Below are 23,858 nucleotides of genomic sequence, written 5' to 3' on the forward strand. Positions count from 1 at the left end.
CAGCTAGAATTCCTGATCTTTTCAGGCAATCCTGAATGTCCCGTTTCTGCTTGGTGGGTGGGTGTGTACACACTGCAGTCGCTCAGTGGAAGGAAGTGTGAGGGAACTAAATAAATTTTACATACGAATAGGCATTTGTCAGTTTATAGTTTGCTCTGTGAAGAAATCATGATTTATTGTTTGGTGTTGCAGTGTTTTGGTTGGTGGTTGATCCTATTCAAAGTTCCTGGGTAGCTGTGTTTTGATTTCTAAAAACAGTTGGTTCAGCTCCTTTTTTATTAAGCAGTAAAACACCCTTTTACAAAATACCTTACTCCTTTTAAAATCCTGGTATCGGGTAGGAGACATAACCAGTAAAAATAAAGGACAGTGGGTATTAGACCATCCCTGCTTTTCGAATACACAGCAGAGTCGTTTTGTGCAGGCTGAGTTCTAGGGCATCGGCAGCAGGCCAGGTAGATGCCCCAGCCTCGTGTGGCTCCCAGCCAGGTGGATGGGACAGCAAGTGAACAGTCACACAAAGAAAATAACTTAAATCGTAATAGGTCCTCCAGTGGAAAAGTAAAGATTGTGATGAGAAAGTGCACACTCTTTTCTAAGTAACATAACAGGTGAGTTGCCCTGTAAAGGATGGGTAGGAAGTAGGCAGACGAGGAGTGGGGGACGGTGATTTCTGGGCAGCACCGAGGCAGGCTGTGCGGCTGAACGGTGCTGGTCCGGCTCGAGAGCAGTGAGTGCGGGCAGGACAGGGCGGAGGCCAGGCCGGTCGGGTTCCTGGTGAGCAGATTGGTTAAACTTGAGCATGACCTCTACTGGTTTGCTTTTGCCATTTTTCAAAGTAGGAAGAGCAGATCAGAGGCAGGCCATAGAAAATGGAAGGAAATGGTGTGTTAAATAAGTGGGGTGCGGAGAAACAGACGGGTTTGAAATAAGTGAAACGAGAGCCTAAAAGCGCGCCCACTGGATTTAAGTGAGAGCTGTGTCAGCAGCCTCGTTGGTGGGGCGGACACCAAATTAACGTGGGTTAGGAGTGGTTGGGACAATATGTTATCTGTTCAGTCCAGGCATAGGCTCATTGCTGTCCATTCGTTTCTTTACTTGAATATTTGAAATACTTCCTATCTTAAATTTAAAAAGGACGAGGAAGAAGGTAAAACACAGCCCAGTTAATTCCCTCCAAAACCTCCTCTGTGAAATGTAGCAGCAATATGCATTGAGGAGGGCTTTTCTTTTATTTTCGGTCACATTAGTTGTTTTAAATAAGGGTTCACAGTTAGGAAATTGAACAGTGCGGAAAGGTGTCAGGTCAAGGCCAGACCATTTCCTTCCCCCGTCCCTGCCCTTCCTCCCCCAGAGGGGTTTCTCTCGTGAGTGGCTTTTCTTCCCATGCCGCCCATTGCCCCCAGCTCTCTCTCCCACGCTGACCGAAGGCTCTGTGGTATGCTGCTTCCTTTGTCCGATCAGACAGACAGCCCTTTGAACAGGCTTAGTAGCAACGAGGGACAGTTGAGCAAGTGGGATCTGGAGCCCTGCGGGAAGGGACGAGATGGCAGGTGGTAGGAGGCGCAGGAGGTGAACGCTCTCTTCTCTCCCCCCAGTGCTGCGGAGGCTCGGCCGTCAGGCACGCAGAGGGGCTGGGGGCGCTGGGGGGTCGGGGAGCCATCACACGAGAACCTTCTTGCAGGAAAATGCGTCGAAATTGCTACTTTGCTTTTGGGCTGTTGATCATGAATTTAAACTGAAACCTGCCTGTCGTGTTCTGTAATTTTTATCCCTGCCCCCTTTGCCTTTTACAACTTGGCAGATGTGTTAAGACTTTACAGCCTGCTCGTATTACATTTGTTTGGTTCAGGAATGCTGGTCCAGTTGGGCGGTGTGTTATGGATCTTCAGAGTAGAAAAGGTGTTTACTGCAGGACGGAGACTTGAAGACTCCAACCCAGATTTCTTATGTAGTTCCCTTTTATTTGCTTTTTTTTTTTTCATTTTTTTTTTCATAGTTCCCTTTTAGAATTCTTTTTCCCCAAGCACGTAAGCTGTTCTTCTGGCAGGCTGTGCCTGTGGTTTCCCTGTCGGTACCAGTGGACGGCCACGTCTGCTCCGCATCACCTCTGACGGAGCGCGGGCCTCTGCACCATCTGCCGGAGGGTTCGCTTCTTGTTGGGTCGCTGTTTGTTGTAAGGCTCTGAAACAGTTATTTCTTTGTCTTTGACTTTCATTTCAAAATGTCAAACTCAGTGTTTTTAAAGCATGTTGATGTAGGAGGGAGCGGTGTATAAATCTTCAGATAAAATTCACAAAATTTCCCTTTCATTCTAAACTCTGCGAGACCTCTTTCTGATTATCCAATTGATCTCCACCCCCCCCCAGAGTTGTCCCACTTGTCTGTACCTCATACCGTATTTTTCACCCTTAGGAACGCCAAGAAGAATTGGCAACGCATCCAGGAGCATTTCTTTTTTGCAGCATTTCACCCAGTGCAGGATTATTGTCTGGAGGTGAGCAGAGAGTGTCATTCGTAAATTCTTTACTGTGTTTTTAATCCCTGCACCTCCTTTCTGCCACAGTTCTTGGAGGGTTATAATTAGGTGAATTTTTCCCCCTTACAACATCACCTTCACGTTGTAAAGTTCTAAGTTTAATTTTGTTACTTGATGCAGATGACTTGCATTTCACTCGTAAGCAGTGAAAATTGGCTAGTCATTGTCACTTTCTGTTCCTCAGGCAGTGTCTGGCTTGTAAACTCTGGAAGGGGGAATATTTAACTCTAAACAGAAATCTGTTCAGACATTAAAAGGAAATGAGTGAGAACATTTGTGCAGGTGAGATTTTGTTGTAATGAAGCCCACTGTTAATGAAAGAGCAAAAAGATCTGTTCTTTTGTTAAACTTGCAGTGTTTTGGTTCTGGGTGACGAGAATTATGTAGCGCGTGATATACCACCTCCTCCTAGCCAAGTGTGTTTGTGTAATTTTAAGAACCATAAACATGTTTATTACAGTTAGCATGTGAATTAATATACAAATTATTAAGATTTGTATGAATTGTATCACTTTCTCTTTCAACTATAAATAGAATGTTCTACATTTGAATTTAAAACATGTGACCTAGGACTTTTCCACAGGAACTGTAGCTGCTGTGCATATGCGATAAAAAGAAAATCTGTATATCGTGAGATGTTCACTACAGAATATTATGCCCTTTGTTGGGCAGCTGTGGACTTCCTTGCAAAATGCAGGATTTTTCGGTTATTTTAACATGCTCTGTTCTGTGTTCTTCAGCGCCCAGAATGCTTTGTTTGGCGCCTTTCTGAAGGACTCGTAGTAGGGCCTCTAGTGCTAAGTCAGCCCTTTCTGTTATGTTCTCCAGCAGGAGTAAGTCCCTCCTTCCCTCTTCATCTCTGTCCCCGACGCCTCACTGTCCCCCCTTCTGTGTATTTTCTCCTCTGTTAACGATCCGAGCCGTCGCTGCCCGTGGAAGTAACATGATGGCTCGCAGGAACTCTGCCTCGTCCTACACTCGGACTGAGCTCGGTTCCTACTCAGTCAGCATTGCGTGGCAGTCATCATGTGGGCCAGCGTGCAGAAAGCCATTCGTCATTCCAGAAACCATTGTGAAGATGTGTGCATCGTCACACGTTTACGGTTTCATTTTTAGATTGCCTGTTACTTGTGCTTCTGTTTTGTATGCACCTTTTCACCTTTGATGACTTACTTTCTGGTTCTGTTCCGTTTAGTAGGTAAGAAAAGGCCAGGAGGATTGCTTACGTGATGATTGAGCAATTACCGTGCCCAGGGCTGTCATACTCTTTACTCAACCTCGATGGGCTATTTTAACCTGATTTTATCCTCGTTTTACAAATGGGGAGATTGAGGCCAAGAGAGGCTAAGTGGTCTGTCTGACATCACAGCTAATATACAGTCAAGACAAAGTTCAGATTCCAAATTTGTCTAATGGTAGCAAGAGGAAAGGTTTGGCATCAAAAGAGCTTGAACTCGATCGCTTATGGAGGTGTTCGGTTATCAACAAATAGCCCTGAGCTAAATGTTGCCCAACATTGATATTGATTAATCCTAAAACACTTTTTGCTTTTATCGAGAGCACAGTGGTTTATTACATACGGTGAGAAAAACCCAAGTGGAAGGTCTGCCTGCCCTCAAGCATTTCCTAAGTTAATCCCCTGATGGCTTAGAGAAGATGAGAAATATGTATAGACGTTGCTACCAGATATAAATGAACATATATAATATGGTCATTGTGATAGTTTGGGAGAATACATCAATAATAGTAAATAAGTTGTACTTTAAATATGTTTCCATGTATTTCTTTGTTCTTTTCAAGGGGAGAAAATTTAGATTTTACCATTCTCTTTTCAGACCATATTTTACATCCTTCCACGCCTTTCAGGCCTGGTTGAAGACGAATGGATTGCCATTGGTAAATTTACCAGATTCACTGACATTCCTTTAGATGCAGGATTTCAGTGGTACCTTTCGCCAGCTCACCTCTGTGAACTAAAACCGGGTGACTGGGCTCAGCAGGACGCAGGTAAAGAAATGTTTTCTTTTTCTCCCGCTTGTTGACTTGGTTAGCCTTACTCGCTTCAGTTACTGAGAACAGAGAGTTGATCACACCACTTTTCACTGATGTGGTGAAGTCTGCTCCTTCTCCACTTAAAGACCGTGAAAAGTGCTGTAACTTTGGTATTTTTAATTGCTTGGCTTTGCTATAAAAAGCCAAGGAGAGCCTGATCTGTTTTATTATATAAAGCTAGTAACTTCCCTTTTCTTTGAAATATTATTGTTAATATTCACTGCTCTTCCATTATGTATTTCTGTAAAAGTACAGATTTTAAAAAGGGTCAGATTATGAAACCTCATTTCTTGGCCCATTTAGGAATAAAGCAGAGCTCCTGATTCTCGTCCTTTGTGGGTCTGGCTGGACCTCACTCATCTGTCCGGCCTTCTTTCTCCTGTTTCTCCACCTTCTGTGACACTGCTTCCCTTCGGCTTTCTGAAGGGCCCACAGTTCCTTCGATTGCTCACCTCCTCCCTGTTCTCCTGCACAGTCCAGTGACCCCTGGAAAAACCAAGGACCAAGTCTCCCACCCATCCTCGAAACCACAGCTAGTGTTAATGTCGTGTAGCAGTGGTCTCCCAGTTCTCCTCACTGCTGCCGCTCCTTTGGTCCTTGTTCACGCTCTCCCTGTCCCAGGACCACTGAAGATTCCTTCAGAAAATCATAAATGGTCTTTGTCTCCTTCATAAAGCCTAAGTGGGCACTCTTCTCTTATACCTACTCTTTATGGGGCATTCATTTGCTAGCTTCTTGCTATCCTCATTTTCCTCTTCCACCTGACTCTTCTCACTCCTCTTTAGGAGTTCCCCTCTTTGTCCTGTATATTTGTGGTTCTCTACAATTTTAATGTTTTCAAGGATCCCTTGGGCAACTTGTGTAAAGTACAAATACTTGGGTCCCCCCCCCTTTGATTTTAATTCAGTGTGTCTGGAGGAGACTTCTGGGAAAGTACATTTTTTATCAAACATCTAGATGGTTCACTAATACATTTTAAGACATAATCACCTTAAATTTATTTATTCCTTCAACCAAGATTTATCGATTGCCTCCTGTGTCTAGATATAAGGCCAAGTCCCTGCCCTCAGGCAGCTTGCATTCATTCCTACATAAAAGGCACCACAAAAACAAAGGGTAGAGATAGTGACAGAGGATCAAAGAAACCTTTCTCGGGAGCTGACATTGAGTAGAGACCCACGTGAAGTGCGAGCAGTCGAGCAAAGATCCTGAGGAAGAGCTTTCCCAAAACAGAGGACCTCAAACAGGGAGATCTGAGGGCAGAAGATGGTGACAAAAGCTACTTCATCAGTGTGGTGGGGACAGCTCTGCTGGGGCGGGCTGAACAGAGATGGGAGGAGAGAGGAGGAGAGCATACGTGGGTCCTCCCCATGTATTGTGTTGGGGGCCACAGGGTGGAGCAGAGAAACCAGGCGTCACTTGGGTGGGCAAAAGGCTAAGGAGGTCTCTGTTTTGTCTGGTGTGTGGAAATGAGAGGGGTATTGCAATGCAGTCTTTATGCCAAGACTTCACTGCTAGTATCCCCGGAATGTTTTCATTGGCCTGGTTTCCTCATTCTCCATGCTGTCCCTGAACACTTTTAATTTCCCCAACTTGAGACCACCACTCGTGTAACGTAACTTCTCTTTGTCTCTGCCTGGCCTCTTTCCTGAGCCTGCTGGACATTTGCACCTAGATATACCATAAACTCTTTAAACTCAACATATTCAGATTGCATTTCCCTTGCTGCCCTCACTTGGCCTCCTCTATAAACCCCTTCTGTCAGTGGTGCCCCTCGGTCATTCTTTTCTCTTGTGCCACGTTCATCTGTTACCAAATTGGCGTGATTCTGCCTCCAGATCTGGCTGCTTCTGCTCTTGTCTTAATTTAGACTGTCCTTGTCTTTGCCGGGACTGGTGCAGAGGCCCCAACTTATCCTCACCTCACTTTTAAGAGGGATTTTTCCTAAAACACAAACCCAGTACTCTTATCCCCCTTCTTCAAACCCTTTAATGGCTCCTATCTGTAGAGTAAGTTCTTTATCATTCTATACAAGTCTTTCATGATCTTTTTATGGGCTGAGCCATCATGTTCCATCCATGGCACACGGTGTAGTAAGCTACAACAGAGTTCTGCCGCTGCCCGGGCCACTGTCCTCCCACACCCTGTGCACGTGCACACCTGGTCTGCGGTTTGCAGACTCCTCCCTGAGCCCTCCTGGGTCTTTGTCTCTGCCCGTCCCTCCCTCCCCGAGACATTACACACTCTCACTATAGTACCGTGTTCTGGTATCTACATCTCTCTTCCGTCCTGATAAGCTAAGTGCTCCTTGGTGGCTCGGTCAGCAGTTTGGAGTAGAGCAGTTGAGGAAGAGCCTGGAAGGACAGTCTCAGTCCTGTGCTACAGCTCAGAACACTGCATTAGACAGGTTACTAACGTTCATTAAGAGATAATTGGTTCAGATAATATCCTTCATTTTAGGAAAGTTTCCCCAAGTACTTGTAAAATAATTTAGGATCAAGACTGTGTATATTTGTTTTCAGGAATACCCTCTTGTTTGTCAGATACACCATTATTTTATGGACCTCTAAGAAAAAATGCTAAAATCATACCAAACTAGGATACCCTGTGGAATTCTAAGATGCTTCCCAGTTTGGGATATGCTAAAATGTAGACAACAAGTGCATCTTCTATTTCTTTTTTTATTATTATTAGAGAGAGAGAGCACAAGTAGGCAGAGCGGCAGGCAGAGGGAGAGGGAGAAGCAGGCTCCCCGCTGAGCAGGGAGCCCGATGCGGGGCTCGATCCCAGGACCCTGGGATCGTGACTTGAGCCGAAGGCAGATGCTTAACTGACTGAGCCACCCAGGCACCCCTATCTTCTATTTCACGAAATGTTGCAGTATATTGGTTGTTAGAGTTCAATTTGAAAATTTAAAATGACTGTTGAAAATGGCAGTTGTGTCTGAATCCAAGTAAAGTTCTTTAATGAATCTCATTCTAAACTATCATTTAAAACTCGTGTGTGTGTGTGTGTGTGTGTGTGTAAATAGATAGATTTTTATGTATGGGATTATTTCCTTTTCCTTCCCAGGTTCTCACTCGGGCGAAGCAGCTAGCCAGTCAGAGTGGATGGATGTTCAGAAGAAGATTATCCCCTGGAAAAATAACACTCCAGATTTAGATCTGGAGCTAGTATTTCAGGATCGTGTCACCAAACTTGGAAAGTCGATTAGCAGACTGATTGTAGTGGCCTCGCTCATTGATAAACCAACTAACTTAGGAGGTAAAATTACAGTTTTCCAGGGGGCTTGCTTAAAATCTTTTGATCCTGAAAATTTGTCATCGGTCCAGTGCCATTGTGCCCATTTTCCTCACTTAACCCTCCTGGGGAGCTGCGGGGGGCTGTGTGGCCATAGCGAGCTGGGCGGAGGACTGCCAGTGGTAACGCGGTCCGTCGTGTGCAGGGCTGTGCCGGACCTGCGAGGCGTTCGGGGCCTCGGCGCTCGTGGTGGGCAGCCTGCAGTGCGTCAGAGACAAGCAGTTCCAGGGCCTCAGCGTCTCAGCAGAGCAGTGGTTGCCGTTATTGGAGGTGGGTGGAAAGTAATATTAGTAAAACGCTGGTTTGCCGAAATCTTCTGCAGTCCTCTGTCTTCTTTTATCAGTCCTCTTGCAGTACTTCATAGTTGTCCAGCCTTTAATAGCTTAAAATAATACTCAAAGGAAAAAACACCCCCCTCTGTTCCCCCGTTGCTTTTATGATCTCTCACATTATTCTATTTTTAGAATTCTATTCTGTAAAATATGTCCTATTGCAACTCAGGAATACTTTTTTTTTTTTTTAAAGATTTTATTTATTTATTTGAGAGAGAATGAGAGAGAGCATATGAGAGGGGTTAGGGTCAGAGGGAGAAGCAGACTCTCCACCAAGCAGGGAGCCCGATGCGGGACTCCATCCAGGGACTCCAGGATCATGACCTGAGCTGAAGGCAGTCGCTTAACCAACTGAGCCACCCAGGCGCCCTCAGGAATACTTTTTATAAATATATTTGATGTTGGGGGAGTTTTTTTGTTTTTTGTTTTTTTAATAGAGTATATTTCCTTTTCCTTATAAAAAGACAGTCTCACGAAAGTTTTTTTGAAACTCTGATTTTACTCCATGGCTGTAAATGAATAATTTATTATTCTGCTCTTTTTAAACTCACTTTAAGGTAAAACCACCTCAGCTCATCGATTTTCTGCAACAGAAAAAAGCAGAAGGTTACACCGTCATTGGTGTGGAACAGACTGCCAAGAGTATAGACCTGACCCAGTATAGCTTTCCGGAGAGATCTCTGCTCTTGTTGGGGTAAGAAGATCCCTTTGAGTCTCAGTCTAGAAAATGCTTTCGGAAATTTTACAGTTCACCGAGACTCCTGATGTTACACCTATATCAGGAGTTTTGACTTGTAACGTTTATGGAAAGACCCCTAGTTTTTGTTTTATTTCACCTGTTTGGATGATCAGGTGAACCTGTGTTATTTGTTTATTTCCCTGATGCCACAGACTTCACTTTATTTTGTTAATCTGACTCTTCAGTGACATTCAGGATTTCTGAGGAAAAAAAGTGTGCGTATTACAAGAAAACTAACCTTTCTTCTTCCATTTTTCTTCATCAGAAATGAACGTGAGGGAATTCCAGCAAATCTGATCCAACAATTGGATGTTTGTGTGGAAATTCCTCAGCAGGGCATTATCCGCTCGCTTAACGTCCACGTGAGTGGGGCTCTGCTCATTTGGGAATATACTCGACAGCAGCCGCTCAGGCATGGGGACACCGAGTCATGAACTTTGTGCCTTATCTGAGATCAATTATCAGTGCTCTTGAAACCTTGTTTAAAACCATGTGTACTAATGAAATCGATTCTGAAATTTACCGGGATAATTTGTATTTCTTTTTCTTGCCAACTTAATGCCAAAACTTTTTCACGTGCCTTAAATATATTACTATATGTTGTCCCCTTGAATAAATATTTTTAGCTAAATTGCATTGTTTCTTGAATATTTTAAGCAATTGTGGAAATAAAACAAGGTATTTTAAGAAAGAGAATTTCTTTCCTGGAAACCAGTATTGTCAGAAATGTGGACTTCGATGGGAGTAAGGCAGAATTACAGCAGTTGTCACCTGTGAACACCACACCCTTACGTCTCCAGGAGGCACAGTGGGGTGGAAGCAAAGGTCCTGCATGGAGAGGAGTCATTAGCCTCTGTTTGCTGCTTTATATCTACTTATTCCCAGGGAGGAAACCTGCTTGACAGGCTGTTGAGCTAGCTTCTCTGTAGAATTCAGGATGCTCGGATAATAGGTTTTAATTTCCTTTTAAAGCCATGGAATAGGCCATTATCATTCATATGAAGTTTTTGGAAAATTTTCATACACTACCTTTGCTCGGAGAGTTCAGATAATGGTTAGAGATAGTCTATATTCTGACAAATGTCAATATCAACCCAAAGACGGTGAATTATTCTTGCACATCATCACCAAGGGTGAGAATGGAGCCCAGGAAGTCTGATTTACTATTTCTGTTCTTCTGAGGGTGTTTTTGTTTGATATTGAGATTACTTCAGTATTTAATGGTGACCATTTATCCCCATCCAGCAGTAAACTTCAGTCATGTCTGGGTCCCTTTTAATATTTAAATTCCAGAATCTGTTACCAATATGTATTTTCTTCTTTGGCTTTATTAAAATAATTTTTGTTTTGCAGAAGAGTTGCAAAGATAGTGCAGTTGGCCTATGTCCTTCACCCAGATCCCTGTAGTAGGATCTTACAGAACCGTGGACACTTAGCAAAACTAGGAAATTAACATTGGTAACGGTGCCATTCACTAAACTGCGACTACCAATCTGACCTATACTGAGATTTCTTGTTCTCTTCCAGGATGCTGCATTGCATTAGGTGGTCAGGTCTCCTCAGTCTCTTGCGATCTCTGACAGAGTCTCCATCTTTCCTTGTCTTTGCTGATTTTTGACACTTTCGAGGAATACTGGGTAGGTATTGTGTAAACATCTCATGATTTGGGTTTGTCTGGTGTTTTCTCATGGTCAGACTAAGGTCTCGGGTTTTCGGAACGACCCCTCAGTGCTGATGTGCCCTTGTCATCACATTTCAGTGTGACCTACTCCCCTGGTTGTCTGTCGAAGGCAGCGTTTGCCAGTTGCTATTTCTCACTTTCCGTGCTCTGTTAGAAGCCGGGTCACTAAGCCTAGCCTACACTCAAGGGTAGAAAATAAGCTTCACCTCTTGGAGGGAGAAGGACCAGAGACTGGGAGCAGCTGTGAAAACTATGACGGTGATTAATAAGTATCGTGGGAGAGATACTTGGAGGCTCTGCTGATAAACTTTCTGTTGAGCATGGTGCCCACTCAGTCTCGTACTCATCAGTCAGTGGGTGTTGGCTGCGGTGTTCTCACGATGATAGTCTGTGTTTCCCTCATTTCTTGTCCATTTGTGACTTGGGATTCTTCTGTAAGGAACACCAGTCCCTGATTCACTCATTTGTTCAGATCAGTGTGGATGGTTGGCTTGTGTCCTTTTGACCTGCTCCCATTCTTCCATTTTTTTTTTTTTTTCCCATTTCTTTTTTCTTTAGAACTTCCTTACTCTCTGGCAGTACACAGTTCTCCAGGTGCTTTCATATTCCCCCACCCTAGTTCTAGAATCGGACAGTTCTGCAAGGAGCATGGGTGGCCCTCTCGGTGGCCGGAGCTAGGGGATCTAGTGTCTACACACTGTGTGTGCACAAATACAGTGTCTAGATGTGAAGGTGACCTCGGGCACCAGTCAGCTCCACAAGGTTAATTCTGACACTCACTCATTTTTAACTGCTTTTTCTGACTTAAACATGCTTCTCATTAGTGTACTTTGAGAGCTGCTAAACCGTGAAATTTAGCCATTTTTGTAAGTTCTTTTTGTCTTTAGCCTGACAGGATCCTGTCAGAAACCATTTTTCGAAGTTACAAGGTCAGCTCCTTTCTTATCCACCCCTTCCAGTGAGTTCATTTATCACAGCCTACATTCTAAACAGGAATCCCTCCAAAATCCTGGTTGACCTTATTTTAATGTGCATACAATCAGAGTCACTCTTGAGTGTACAGTTCTTTGGGTTTTGATGAGTGCATACTCACGAATACACCACCACAGTGCCATAGAAGACCATCTCAACACCTAAAAATTCCTTGGCATGACCCCTTCATAGTTGACCCCTTTCCCCATTCCCAACCACTGATCTGTTTTCTGTACTTGTTTTACCTTTTTCGGAATCCTGTAAATGGAAGCATATAATACATCGCCTTTTGGGTCTGGCTTCTTAACACATAGAAAAATGCACAGAAGGTTCATCCATGTTGCTGCATGACTCAAGTTCATTCCCTTCTTATTGCTGAGTAGTACTCCATTGTATGGTTGGGTCTGTTTTTTCCTCCTCTGTTGTAGGAATCTGGGTTGTGTCCAGTCTTTGGCAGTTATAAGTGAAGCTGCTATAAACATAGGTTTTGTTTTCAGTTCATTTGGTGGAATACCTCGGAGTGCAATTGCTGGGTCATAAGGTAAGCATCAGTTTAACTTTATAAGAAATTCCAAACTGTTTTCCAAAGGGGTTTTATTGTTCTTGCACTCTCACCAGGAGTAAATATGAGTTTCTGTTGCTCTGCAGCCCCATCAGTACTTGGTACTGTCAGCTTTTTAAATTAGGCTCTTCTATTTTTTGTAAAAGATTTTATTTATTTGAGAGACAAAGGGGGAGCAAGCGAGCACAAGCAGGCAGGGAAGGAGAGGGAGAAACAGACTCGCTGAGCAGGGATCCCGATGTGGGGCTTGATCCCAGGGCCCCAATATGATCTGAGCCGAAGGCAGATGCTTAACTGACTGAGCCACCCAGGTGCCCCAATTTGTCCAATTTTTTTAAAGCTTGGGTGATTTATTTTTTTTAGAGATTTTAGAATTCTTTATTCTGGATACAAGTTCTTTATGATACATGATTTGTAAATATTTTCTCCCAGTCTATAATTATCTTTTCATTTTCTTACTTTCACAGAGAAAACATTTTCAGTTTTTATAAAGTTCAGCTTTTATAAAACCTTTTTCCTTTGATGGATTGCACTTTTGATGTCATGATCTAAAAATTAATATTTTCAAACCTAAAATGCAGAACTCCTCTGTATTTTCTTCCAGAATTGTTAGTTTTATATTTTACATTTAGTTCTGTGATCCATTTTGAGTTTTTTAATAAGGTGTCAGGTGTGTCAAGGTTCATTTTGTTGCGTATGGATGTGCACTTCCCAGCACCATTTGTTGGAAAGATGATTCTCTCTCCACTAAGTTGCCTTTGCACCTTTGTTCAAACTCAGCTGACTATTCATGTGGGTATATTTCTGGACTCTTTCTGTTCCACTGACCTAGGTATCAGTCCTTTTACTAATACCCATAGTTCTGATTACTGTTCCTTTAGACTAAGCCTTGAAATCACATAATATGAATCATCTAAGGCTGTTCTTTTCAAAAAAAATTGTTTTGGCTATTTTAGGTCCTTTGCCTTTCCATGCAAATTTTAGAATCAGCTTGTCAGTAGTGTCTACACACAGAAGCTTGTTAGGACTTTGATTTGGGTTGTGTTGAACAAAATGGGAGAATTTAACAGTATATTAAGAATACTGAGGGGTATCTGGGTGGCTCAGTTGGTTAAGTGTCTTACTTTTGCTCAGGTCCTGATCTTGGGGTCCAGGGATTGAGCCCTGTGTCGGGCTTCCCATTCAGCGAGGAGTCTGCTTGTCCCTCTCCCTCTCCCCTCTGCTTGTGCTCTCTCTGTCTCTCTCATATAAAAAAATCTTTTAAAAAAAAATTCCTTAATCCTAGACTACAGTATATCTCATTAGATCTTCTCTAAGTATTTTATGCTTTAGTTTTCAGATGTAGGTCCTATACATAGATTTATACCAAGTATTCCTTTTATTTTTTTTAGTGCTACTGTAAATTTAGTACATTTTTTTAAAGTTCCAGTTAGTCCTTGCTGGTATACAAGAGTAGAATTTTCTTTTGTATACTGACCTTGCTTCTTGCCACCTAAGATTCAGTTGGTTCTAGGAGCTTGTCAGTTCTTTGGGATTTTCTACAGAGAGATCATCTTTGCCACAAGTGTGTGGCGACTCTGTGCTGAGCAAGTCTTTGGGCACAGTATTTTCCACAGCACTGTTCCACTCTGTGTCTCGGTCAGTATTACAGTTGTGGTGGTCTGGGACACTACTGCTGTCACGGTCTTGGGGCACCATGGCCCATGCCCTCGTCGGACGGGGAACTTGATAAATGTACTCTGTTTATACAGTCACTTTCGCTTCTTCCTTCCCAGTGCATATGCTTGTTCTTTTTTCAGTGAAGTAGCCAGGAATCCAGCACAGTGTTGAACAGAAGTGAGAAAGGACATCTTTACCCTATTACTGATTTTAGGAAAAAAGCATTTATTGTCATACCATTAAGCGTGATATTAGTTGTAGGTTTTTTTATACATGGTCTCTGTTTTACCTGTATATTTTAAGTTCAACCTTTTTCTTCCATTCCTTATTTTTTTGTGCCTATATTAAAATGCCGACTCCCAGGACAGACAATGACAACCTGCTTTCTTCATTATCTAACAATAGAGGCATACTTTGTTTTACTGCACTTTGCAGGACTGCATTTTTTACAAATTGAAGGTATGTGGCAGCTCTGTTGAGCAAGTCTATTGGCACCATTATTTCCAACACCATTGGCTCACCTTGTGTCTGTGTCACAGTTTAGTTCTCAACAGTATTTTAAACTCCTGCATTATGTTACGGTGCTCTGTGATGTTACTACTGTTAATTGTTTTGAGGCACCATGAACTGTGCCCGTATAAGATGGCACATGTAAATGCTGTGTGTCTTCCAACTGCACCACTAACCAGTGCCATTCCTCTGACCTCCCTGTTCCCTGAGACAAAACAATGCTGAAATTAGGCCAACTAATAACCCTACAATGGCCTCCAAGTGAAAGGAAGATTCCTATGTCTCACTTTAAATCAGAAATGATTGGGTTTAGTGAAGCAGGCATGCCAAAAGCTAGGTCTCTTTTGCCACCCAGCCAAATTGTGAATGCAAAGAAAAATTCTCGAAGGAAATTAAAAATGCTACTCCCCTGGGGCACCTGGGTGGCTCAGTCAGTTAAGCATCTGCCTCCGGCTCAGGTCATGTCCCAGAGTCCTGCAATCAAGCCCTGTGTCGGGCTCCCTGCTCAGCAGGAAGCCTGCTTCTCCCTCTCCCTCCCCCAACTCGTGTTTGCTCTCTAATAAATAAAACCTTTTTTAAAAACTGCTACTCCACTGAACACATGAAGAAGAATGTGAAATAGCCTTATCACTGACAATGGAGAAAATTTCAGTGGGCTGGATAGATCATCAAACCAGCTACAACAGTCCCTGAAGCCAAAGCCTAATCCAGAGCAAGGCCCTACTTCTTCAATTTTATGAAGGCTGAGAGAGGTAAGGAAGCTACCGAGGAAAAGTCTGAAGCTAACAGAGGTTGGTTCATGAGGCTTAAGGAAAGAAGCCATGTCCTTACCATTAAAGTGGCAGGTAAAGCAGCACGTTATCCAGGTCTACTAAGCTAATCAGTGGTGGCCACACTAAACAAGATTCTCAATGTGGCGCAAACAGCCTTGTTTGGAACAAAATGCCATCTAAGACGTTTACAGCTAGAGAGCAGAAGTCAGTGTCTGGCTCCAAAGGACAGGCTGCCTGTCCTGTGAGGGGCTAATGCAGCTGGTGACTTTAAATAAAAGTTTGTGCTGTAGAAATGGAACAACAAAGCCTGGAGGACAACACATCTGCTTAAACAACATGGTTTACTGAATATTTTAAACCCACTACTGAGACCTACTGCTTAAAAAAAAAGATTCCTTTCAAAATAGTCCTGCTTGTGGGCGATGGACCTCCAGACTGTGGTTTTCATTCCTGCCAACACAACATCCATTCTGCAGCCCATGGATCAAGGAGTCATTTCGACTTTCAAGCCTTAAGAAAAACATTTTGTAAAACCAGAGTTGTCAGAGATGGTGCCGCCTCCGATGTGTCCAGGCAAAGTAGGCCTGGAAAGCATTCTCCATTCTAGATGCCATGAAAAACATGCAGGGGTCATGGGAAGAGGTGAAAATAATCACCATTAACAGGAGTTTGGAAGAAGTGGATTCCAGACCCCATGGATGAGTCTTGAGGAGTTGCAGACCTCAGCGGAGGAAGTCACTGCGGCGGAAACAGCAAGAGAACTGGAATTAGAAGTGGAGCCTGAAGACGGGATTGAGTTGCTACCATCTTGTGATCAAACTTGAAGGGATGAGAAGTTGTTCCTTACGGATGAGCAAAGACAGTGGTTTCTTGAGATGGAATCTACTCCTGGTGAGGATGCTGTGAAGACTGTCAAAATGGCAGCAAAGGATTTAGAATATGACATGAGCTTAGTTGATAAAGCAGCAGCAGGGTTTGAGAAGACTGACTCCAATTCTGAAACAAGTTCTGTGGATAAAATGCTGTCAAAGAGCATAGGTGGTAGGAGAAAGGAAGAGTCAATCTGTGACAAACTTCATTACTTTTAAGAAAAGGCCACAGCCACATCCACATGATCCTCCACCAGCAAAAGTCCAGCTCGCTGAAGGCTCAGATGATAGCATTTTTTTAAGGTATGTACATTGTTTTTTAGACCTGATGCTACTGCACACTTAAGACTTCAGTATAGTACCCATAACTCATATATACATGGAGAAATAAACTCATCTGACTCGCTTAACTGTGGTATTTGCTTTAGTGCAGTGATCTGGAACTGAACCTGCAAATCTCCAAGGTACGCCTGTATTTGCATCTGTAAGATTCACCTACTACTCCAATCAAAACAACAAAACATGGGTTTTTATAATAGGCTTTAATTTTCCTTAAAATATAGCTTCCTTACTAAATTAAAACTAAGCATCTTTCATACCATTTTGATTCTTCATAGTTTGAATGATGGAATCTCTGTTACTTGATATTTTAAAGAGTTGTTTATGTGGACCAAGTCACGCTATTTACCATGATTCAAACCTTCTGAGAAGTTCAGGAGCAGCCTAGGACTTTGCAGTTGTTTTTGAAGGCTGGAATTGTCCTGCTTCAAATTTTTCTTTGAACTTTAAGTAGTCTCTTCTTTTATCAAAATATTTTATCTGTTGAGAAAAAAGTGTTTGAAATAAGGGCAAGTTTTACATTTAAATCTGTGCTTTTGTTTAAGCTGTAACAAATTATTCAACATAAGTTGAGTAAGTCACCTAAGTGGTTTGTATTCTAGAATCATTCTGAATCAAGTCATACGATGTATAAGAGTCTCCAAAGATGGTGTAGACCAGTGAGCCCTAACCCCTTCTGGGTTCAAGAGCCTATGGAGAATTCAAGTAACCCACAAACCTTCTCCTTGAGAAATGTCCCTGTGCTTGGACATGTGAACGTTGCCGTGTGGGCTCAGAGTTCGTAGGCCATAAAACTTCATAATTTAAAGGCACTGTACAAGTTTTTCTTATTGAACTTACAGTTTCTAAGTTTTGTAGTTCACATCAGCTATGATCAAGTTTATCTCCTCCAGAAACACATTTGTGACAGATGGTTAAAAATTATAAACTATGAATGAGTGGCTAAAACTTTAGTAAATTAAAGACTTCATCTTATTTATATCCTTCTCTTGCCATAGGGAATTTGAAGTATCTTAAAGCCCCATATTCTGAAACCGTAAAATTACAGTAGAAAATCAAGGTCACAAACCTGTCAAGTGTCTAGATAGGTACTGCTTTGCAGACAAGGCAAAGGCAGAACACCACACATTTTCACTGTCAGGAGAAAAAAACACTAGGTGTTTTGTTAAAAGCTTTTCTTAGGAATTAATTCTTATTCAGTGGAGCCTAAGTGAAAATTAGACTGAGGATGTACACTTGTCTCATGCTGGCATGAGAGACAGATAAGCCGCTGCAGAGTTAACATTTCTCCCGGGGACACGACAGCCATGGAATGTCCTAACAGTCCCCTCTGAGTATGGCTTTCATTACTGACCAAGAACCCTTGTCCTCTAAAACCACAGACTATCAGAAATTTGCTCTTCGAGGTTATAGCAATAAAAATGCAACTTCCTACCTTTGCCTGGAGGATCCCAGGCAACCTAACACAAAGCGGCAGCCTTGATTTCCAGCCCAGGAGCAGGATCTCAAATATCTCTAAGAAAATAGGACCCTGGGTCCCTTCTCAGTTCAGAGCTGACAATGACCTGTTTATCGCAGCCCTGCTTTGAGCTTACCAAAGCACGGCTTCATTTCACTTTTACCTACTTCCACCCCGCCCCTAAATCCTTGGAGGACTCCTTTCCTGTGCCCGGTGAGATGCCCACAGCTCCTCTGGTGTGTGGTCTCCATGGTTACCAGACTACAGATTTACCCCGGTGGCTGGGATGGGTGTTCTGCATACAGGGTGCCACAGGAAGAAGTGGACGGTGTCCGGATCTTTGTGACAGATCCTGTCACATCTCCCAACTGTCTGACCGACAATTCCATGTAGATGTCCTACCAGCACACTGGTCCCAGCTCGGCCTAACCCAAGCTCCTCTTCAAACGTGTTTCTCCTCTAATACTTCTTTCAGTGAACGCACCACTGTCCACCTAAACCCTTCGATCCCACTCCCTCTTCATCACTACACTACAGGCCCTCATTTCTCTCCCCTCCTTAATCCATCGGTCACGCCGCTGCCAAGTGTGATCTTTTCAAAACCCTTGCTGGAAGGTCTTTCTGGGCATCCCTACAGACTTAAGGTCAACATCCAAACTCCTCAGCAAGACAAACAAGGCCATTCATGGCTTAATTTCTGCCCACCTGTCCGTCCATTCTGAATCTGCCACCGGCCCGGAAATGCTGGCCATCCAGAGCTGCTCTGGGTCCCGGATGGGCTTCCCTGCATCTGCGGGGACCACACTCCACCTGAACTGCTCTCCACCCCAGCCCTCTCTCCTCAGCAGGTGGGGATCCTCAGCACGGGGCCCGCGCTCTCCCTCTCCGGGCTCACGAGCCAACGAGCACGTACAGAAGAGGACTGTGTCCGTGGGATGCTAGCATCCTCCACGCCCTTACAGGAGATGCAAGACAGTGCTGCAAACGCCGAAATGCTGGGGTTTCTGAAATTGATACTGGGATCAAGTCTCTTGGATGATGCTGGAATGATTGATGGATCTCAACCCTGCTCCCTCCTCAGCGATGAACCAACAGGAGACTTTCAGTCGGCCTGTCACACAGGTTAGGCTGATGAGCGCCATAAAAGCAGCAAAGCGTCAGAGAAGAGTAATTCGTTCTGGTGACACCCAGCATTTTAGTTTGTATGTAACAAAGCTGTACTTAGTGCTTAGCTGACCTTGAACAAGTCACTTCACCTGAGCCTTAGTTCCTACTGTGTAAAACAGACACAAAAGTACTCAGAAGACGGAATGAAAATTAAAGCTAATAATAAATGCCTCACACAGAACAGACCCAAGTGATACTTCCTTTTCTGACCCCCTTCCCCCATGGGCCTCCCCACCTTCTCACACAGCTCTGGAAAAATCTTTCCGTTTCTAGTCCCTGGCTACAGGGTAAGATGTCAGCAGGCAATCCCCAAGCAGAGCACCCAGGTGGGGAGGGAGGAGGCTGAGCACGAACAGCACTGCCGTGGAACACTGTCAGATGCTGAAGTCACTTGGAAGAGTCTGCTACGCCACCCCCCTCCCTCCTTCAGTGGGGTCGGCTAGCGCTTTGCAGCCTGTGCCTCCTTCTCCACCAGTACTCCTTTCCTAAAGCTCGGGTGGCTGTCCACGTGGTCAGGCCTTCCATGGCCCTGGCCTCTTCAGCGATCTCGTCCTCGAACCTGTCTTGCTCCCAGGATCAAAGCATAGGCCTTGGCCTTACCAATAAATACGGCTTTTCCATAATCCCAATTCTGAGCAGCCACCTCTTCCCTTGCCATGTAGGACCCTGAGCCCACCATGTATTCACAAACTCCCTCTCGTATCCTCGCAGCTCTCCTTCCTGCGGAACTCCGAACTCTCTAGCAGCCGCCTGTAGCACTCAGTAAACGCCACCGCGCCTGGCCTCCCATCCCTCTCTGACCCGAACGTCCGCCCCTCTCTCCTTGCTGTTCCTGAAACACACTGGGCCTGCCCCCCACTGCAGGGCTGTTGTGTTGTCCCACTTTCCTCCTGCGGATGCTCATCAAGTAAGCCCCGCAAGGAAGGCTGAGGCCCTGGGCTCTGGGGCTGTGTTCGTGCTGGTGTCTTTCACTGAGTAATGGGAGGAGAGGCCTGCTCCCAGGATGGGGGAGAGTTCAGACTTGGATATGCAGAGTTGGTCCTGTGAACATCTAAACCTGTTGAGACAGCTCAACAGGTGCCTCCGAAGTTGGAGAAAGGGCCAGGCTGGAGCTGCGGACGAGGCATCAACACCTGAGAGCAGAATGCCTTGGGAGCGCGAAGAGCACAGAAGACCACTGGCATGAACAGCCGCACAGGAAAGCTCTCTAACAGGCGTGGCTGCTAGCCGAGCAGGAGGAAAGCTAGGGCAAGGACTCAGAGGCACCCAAGGAGATCGGGCTTTTGTATTTAAATAGACTACAGCTATGACTAAGTTTCTAGGACACCATGAGGCTTGTGCAGGCTATTTTCATGGATCCTGTTCTTGCATGACAGGCACAGGGAGAATGTGGAGAAGGGAAAAGCATGGGGTCCAGACTCACACTCCTGAGCTCAAATCCAGGTTCTGCACTTACAGGTGACTTCGTTTCAATGCGCCCATGTCCTTGTCTGCAAAACCAGGTGACCGACAAAAGCGGAGGTGGAGGGCACATCTGAAGTGCTCAGAGCACATATTCAGTAAATGAGCTGCGAGCAGGACACAGTAACCTGGAAAGCAGGCTGGCCCTCAGCCAGGGTCCCAGTGGGAGGGACAGAGAATAAAGAAGCAGCCCCTTATGATGCAGAGAACAAAAGCTGCCCCGAAAGGAGAGTGGGAGGGTCTGCTAATCACCAGGCTGGAGAGAAAGCAGTGGGTTTCCGAGGAGAGGGATGGGGGGGGATAAAAACAGGACAGAAACGTGACTTTGCAAAGGGGCTAAGACAGGCATTCCTAACCACAGTTATCGGGATCACTTGTAGAGCCAAGCTCGGGTTCTATTTCCAGACATTCAGTAAATCTGAGGTGAGGTCTGGGACACAGCTCTTAAAAAAATCTCCACGTGATTATGACATGTCACCTGAGTGGAAAATCATGGCAAGGCTGTCAAAAGGTCTCCCAGGGCAAAATTCTCCTGAGAAAATGCAGGGGGTGGGGTGAGAACAGAACCCACCAACACCCTGGCCCCCCAGAGTTCCTGCCTGGTTCTCAGCTCCACCCTGCTCTCGGTGACCACAGGGCCAGAGAGCCCAGTGAGAAGGGGACGGCACAGGCAGGAAAGGTATCAGGACCCTAAAGGACTCAGGTGTGAGTTAGCCCAAGCTCCCACATTCTCCACCTACTTCTTAAACCAAGAGTTATTCTTGGTGCATCAATCCTAATGGGAAAACCAGGGATGTATAGTATTTTTTGCCTAAATCATTACACAATCCAATCACAAAACCCCACATTGATCATGTTTCTATTTATATGTCAAGTTAGACACTGAGTCTTCACAGGAATCCCATGAGATAGGTTGCATTATGCTGGTTTTACAGATGAAGAGTTCATCTAAAGCACGTTCTCCTGACTGCATTCACTCCCAGCCCAGCCCTCCTCCTATGACCCCACCCTTCTAGTGGTCTCCTGCACCCCTCCGGCTCCTCATCTAAAAACGTGAGGTGTGACAGGGGAGACCCTAAACCACGTCCTAAGATGAGCTGTTCTCCCAGCTGTCTGGTATACCTGCAGCAGCATGATGGAGTGGGAAAGCACAAATTCAGGTTCAAAGCTTCCATTAGCCAGCTGGGCCTGACTTAGAATTACAGTTCTGCCACTCACTGACCAATACTGAGCAAGTTATTTCAATGCCCTGACCTTCAGATGCCTCCTCCAGAAACCGCGAGCAAACCACCCACCTGAAAGGATACTGATATAGGAGGGTCAAGCACTTAAGACAGGACAATTTACTGAGCTCAATGTTCCTTCCCTTTTCCAGCCCACTCCCAGACTAGGGCCAGGCGGCACACAGCAGGAAAACTGTCAGGGAGGCATTTGGGGCAGCTGGTGACAGAACCCATCACCCAAACATCCTCCTACTTCCTAAACTATTCTCATATTTTGGGTAAATGACCATATGATTTTGGGTGGGCAACAGGGAATGCTTTAATTCTGATAGTAGCTCTAGGCCAGTGAATTTGCCAACTCTTGCCCAAGATTAAATATTGTTCTTAAGATCCTGGAGAAATCTACCAATTTGGCAGGTTGGAATTGTTGGTTATTATTTACAGGTTTGTTTCCAGTGATCTTTAAAGTGTCAGGTGACATTTCCCAAATGTCTGCCTGATAGAAGAACATAAAACAAAGTCCAGATTTCCAGGCAGGGGTTTCTCTGCTGCTCACACAAACTAGATCTGAGGTGCCTCCCACGACGGTGCTTCATCTCCCAGCCTACCACGCACACTGTAAGCTCTCTGCATTTTAACAGCGAACAGAAACCCATCCGAGTGTGCCTTACCCACTGCTGGGGACAACTGGATTCAAATGAGCTTCTTAACTTCTTGCACTGAGAAGCGTCCTCTGTGTTCTCATCTAAACACTTCCAGTATTCATCCCGGGCTCCCCAGCAAGCCTGTCTTTCTTTCATAGACGGGGCTGCCATTCCTAGTGGGCTCAAGCTGTCGGCCAAAATAACATTTGATGTTAACGAGGGAACTTGTCGTTTCAGAGAAGGCAAGGCACTAACACTGTCGTTCCTTCCCGCCCCCTCTTTCTGAAGTTCTACCTTGGGATTTTAACGACGCAGCTGAAATCCATCAGTTCTAAGTTAACGATACCTTAAGACCACTCGCTTTTGAAGCTTATCTCCTACACTGTGAAACTGGGCCCCAAGCCGGGCGGCGGCTTGGTCTCACGAAGCCGAGTTAGACCTGTGGTTCTCTCACAGTCCTGTCACTCAGAGTAGCTCATTTATCCTCTCGAGCTTGTCTCCCCATCTGTAAAACGGGGGTAGCAGGGCCCATTTTACAAGGTTGCCGTTCGAACCAAACTGCTGTACAAATAAATGCACGGGGTCAAAGTGACCCAGCAGGGCCAGGAGTGCTACCCAGTTGTGCAGAAGAGGAACGCGAGGCGCGCGGAGTCGGCGACCGCCCGGGGCCCCATTCCACCACGCACGCCCGCCGGGCCCCAGCGGCAAGATGACCTCTCGCCCTCCCGGCACCAGGTTCCCTTCGGCGCCCACGGGAGGAAAGGGCCATGAAACCCAACAAACTGGGGGCGGGGGGGGGGCAGGGAGGAGGGCCCGGTGCCGAGTCCTGGCGCCCGGCGGCTCGCCTCGCCCGCGGGGGCTCAAGCAGCGTAGAACTCACCACCCCAAGGAAGCACTTCACACAGCGAATCAGCACGCCTGCTTGGAGTGACCCTTACGGGATCCCGTACACCGTTCAAGGGGGCGGGACTTCCGGCTCCGCTCTCTCTCCTATTGCAGTGACTTCCTGCTGGGCGGGCACGGGAGGTGGTGCCTGGGGGCGTGGAGGTGGAGAGTGGGTGGGGCTCTGTCGCTGCTCTGAGCAGCCTCAACCCTACCGGTGGGTGTGTGCCTCGGGGATCCGAGGCTTTTAACAACTGTGAGGGTCTGTGCTCCTTTCGTGAATCTAAATTTCTATGTATATCTCACCCCGCGCCACCTGGAAGGCTTGACTTTCGAGTCCTGCCGGACAAGGCGGTTTGGGTGGAAATTTGCACCCGAGGGATGAGAGCGAGACGAAGTGCTTAAAGGTGACAGCTTAATTGCAAGCTTCCTAGATAGAGATATGTAGAGAGGGTGAGGGAGAGGAAGAAAGATGGGGAGAGGGAAAGAGAGGGGGAGGAGGAGGGGGAAATGGGGGGTAGAGGGAGGACCCAGGAGATTTGGCAAATAAGTGAACCAAGCTGCGAACCCGAGGCCTTCGAGCTCCTAGTCCCCTGGTTGAGATTTCATCCTGGTACATTTCTCAACATCATTACCTTGCCTTGAACCCTTGCTGCTTGCTTCTGTGGATGGAAAATGTCCTTTTAGTTGGTATT

At 45.3% G+C, this 23,858-nt stretch overlaps 2 protein-coding genes across 3 annotated transcripts in view; one reads left to right on the forward strand and one right to left on the reverse strand.

Moving 5' to 3' along the window:
* The window catches only part of TARBP1 (TAR (HIV-1) RNA binding protein 1), an 85,898-nt gene extending 76,305 nt beyond the window's left edge, over window positions 1–9,593 (forward strand). The window contains exons 25-30 of the mRNA XM_044916020.1: window positions 2,416–2,497; window positions 4,375–4,546; window positions 7,664–7,855; window positions 8,037–8,161; window positions 8,781–8,917; window positions 9,228–9,593. Of these exons, the coding sequence (XP_044771955.1) occupies window positions 2,416–2,497; window positions 4,375–4,546; window positions 7,664–7,855; window positions 8,037–8,161; window positions 8,781–8,917; window positions 9,228–9,396 (877 nt within the window). The 3' untranslated portion in view covers window positions 9,397–9,593. The remainder of the gene's footprint in view (window positions 1–2,415; window positions 2,498–4,374; window positions 4,547–7,663; window positions 7,856–8,036; window positions 8,162–8,780; window positions 8,918–9,227) is intronic.
* Window positions 9,594–16,090: 6,497 nt separating this feature from the next.
* Window positions 16,091–23,168, reverse strand: LOC110586026 (cytochrome c oxidase assembly factor 6 homolog). Of its 2 annotated transcripts, none has more exons than XM_021696178.1 (3): window positions 23,162–23,168; window positions 22,309–22,468; window positions 16,091–16,807 (listed from the first exon to the last, which is right to left on the reverse strand). In XM_021696178.1, exons 2-3 carry the CDS (start codon window positions 22,450–22,452, stop codon window positions 16,712–16,714), a joined length of 240 nt encoding a protein of 79 aa, XP_021551853.1. In that variant the 5' UTR covers window positions 22,453–22,468; window positions 23,162–23,168; the 3' UTR covers window positions 16,091–16,711. The 2 variants fall into 2 exon arrangements, with proteins under 2 accessions (XP_021551853.1, XP_021551852.1); XM_021696177.1 differs by lacking the exon at window positions 23,162–23,168 and adding an exon at window positions 22,576–22,617.
* Between the last annotated feature and the right edge of the window lie 690 nt (window positions 23,169–23,858).

Source organism: Neomonachus schauinslandi, chromosome 6 (genome assembly GCF_002201575.2).
Source record: "Neomonachus schauinslandi chromosome 6, ASM220157v2, whole genome shotgun sequence".
Taxonomy (NCBI): Eukaryota; Metazoa; Chordata; class Mammalia; order Carnivora; family Phocidae; genus Neomonachus; species Neomonachus schauinslandi.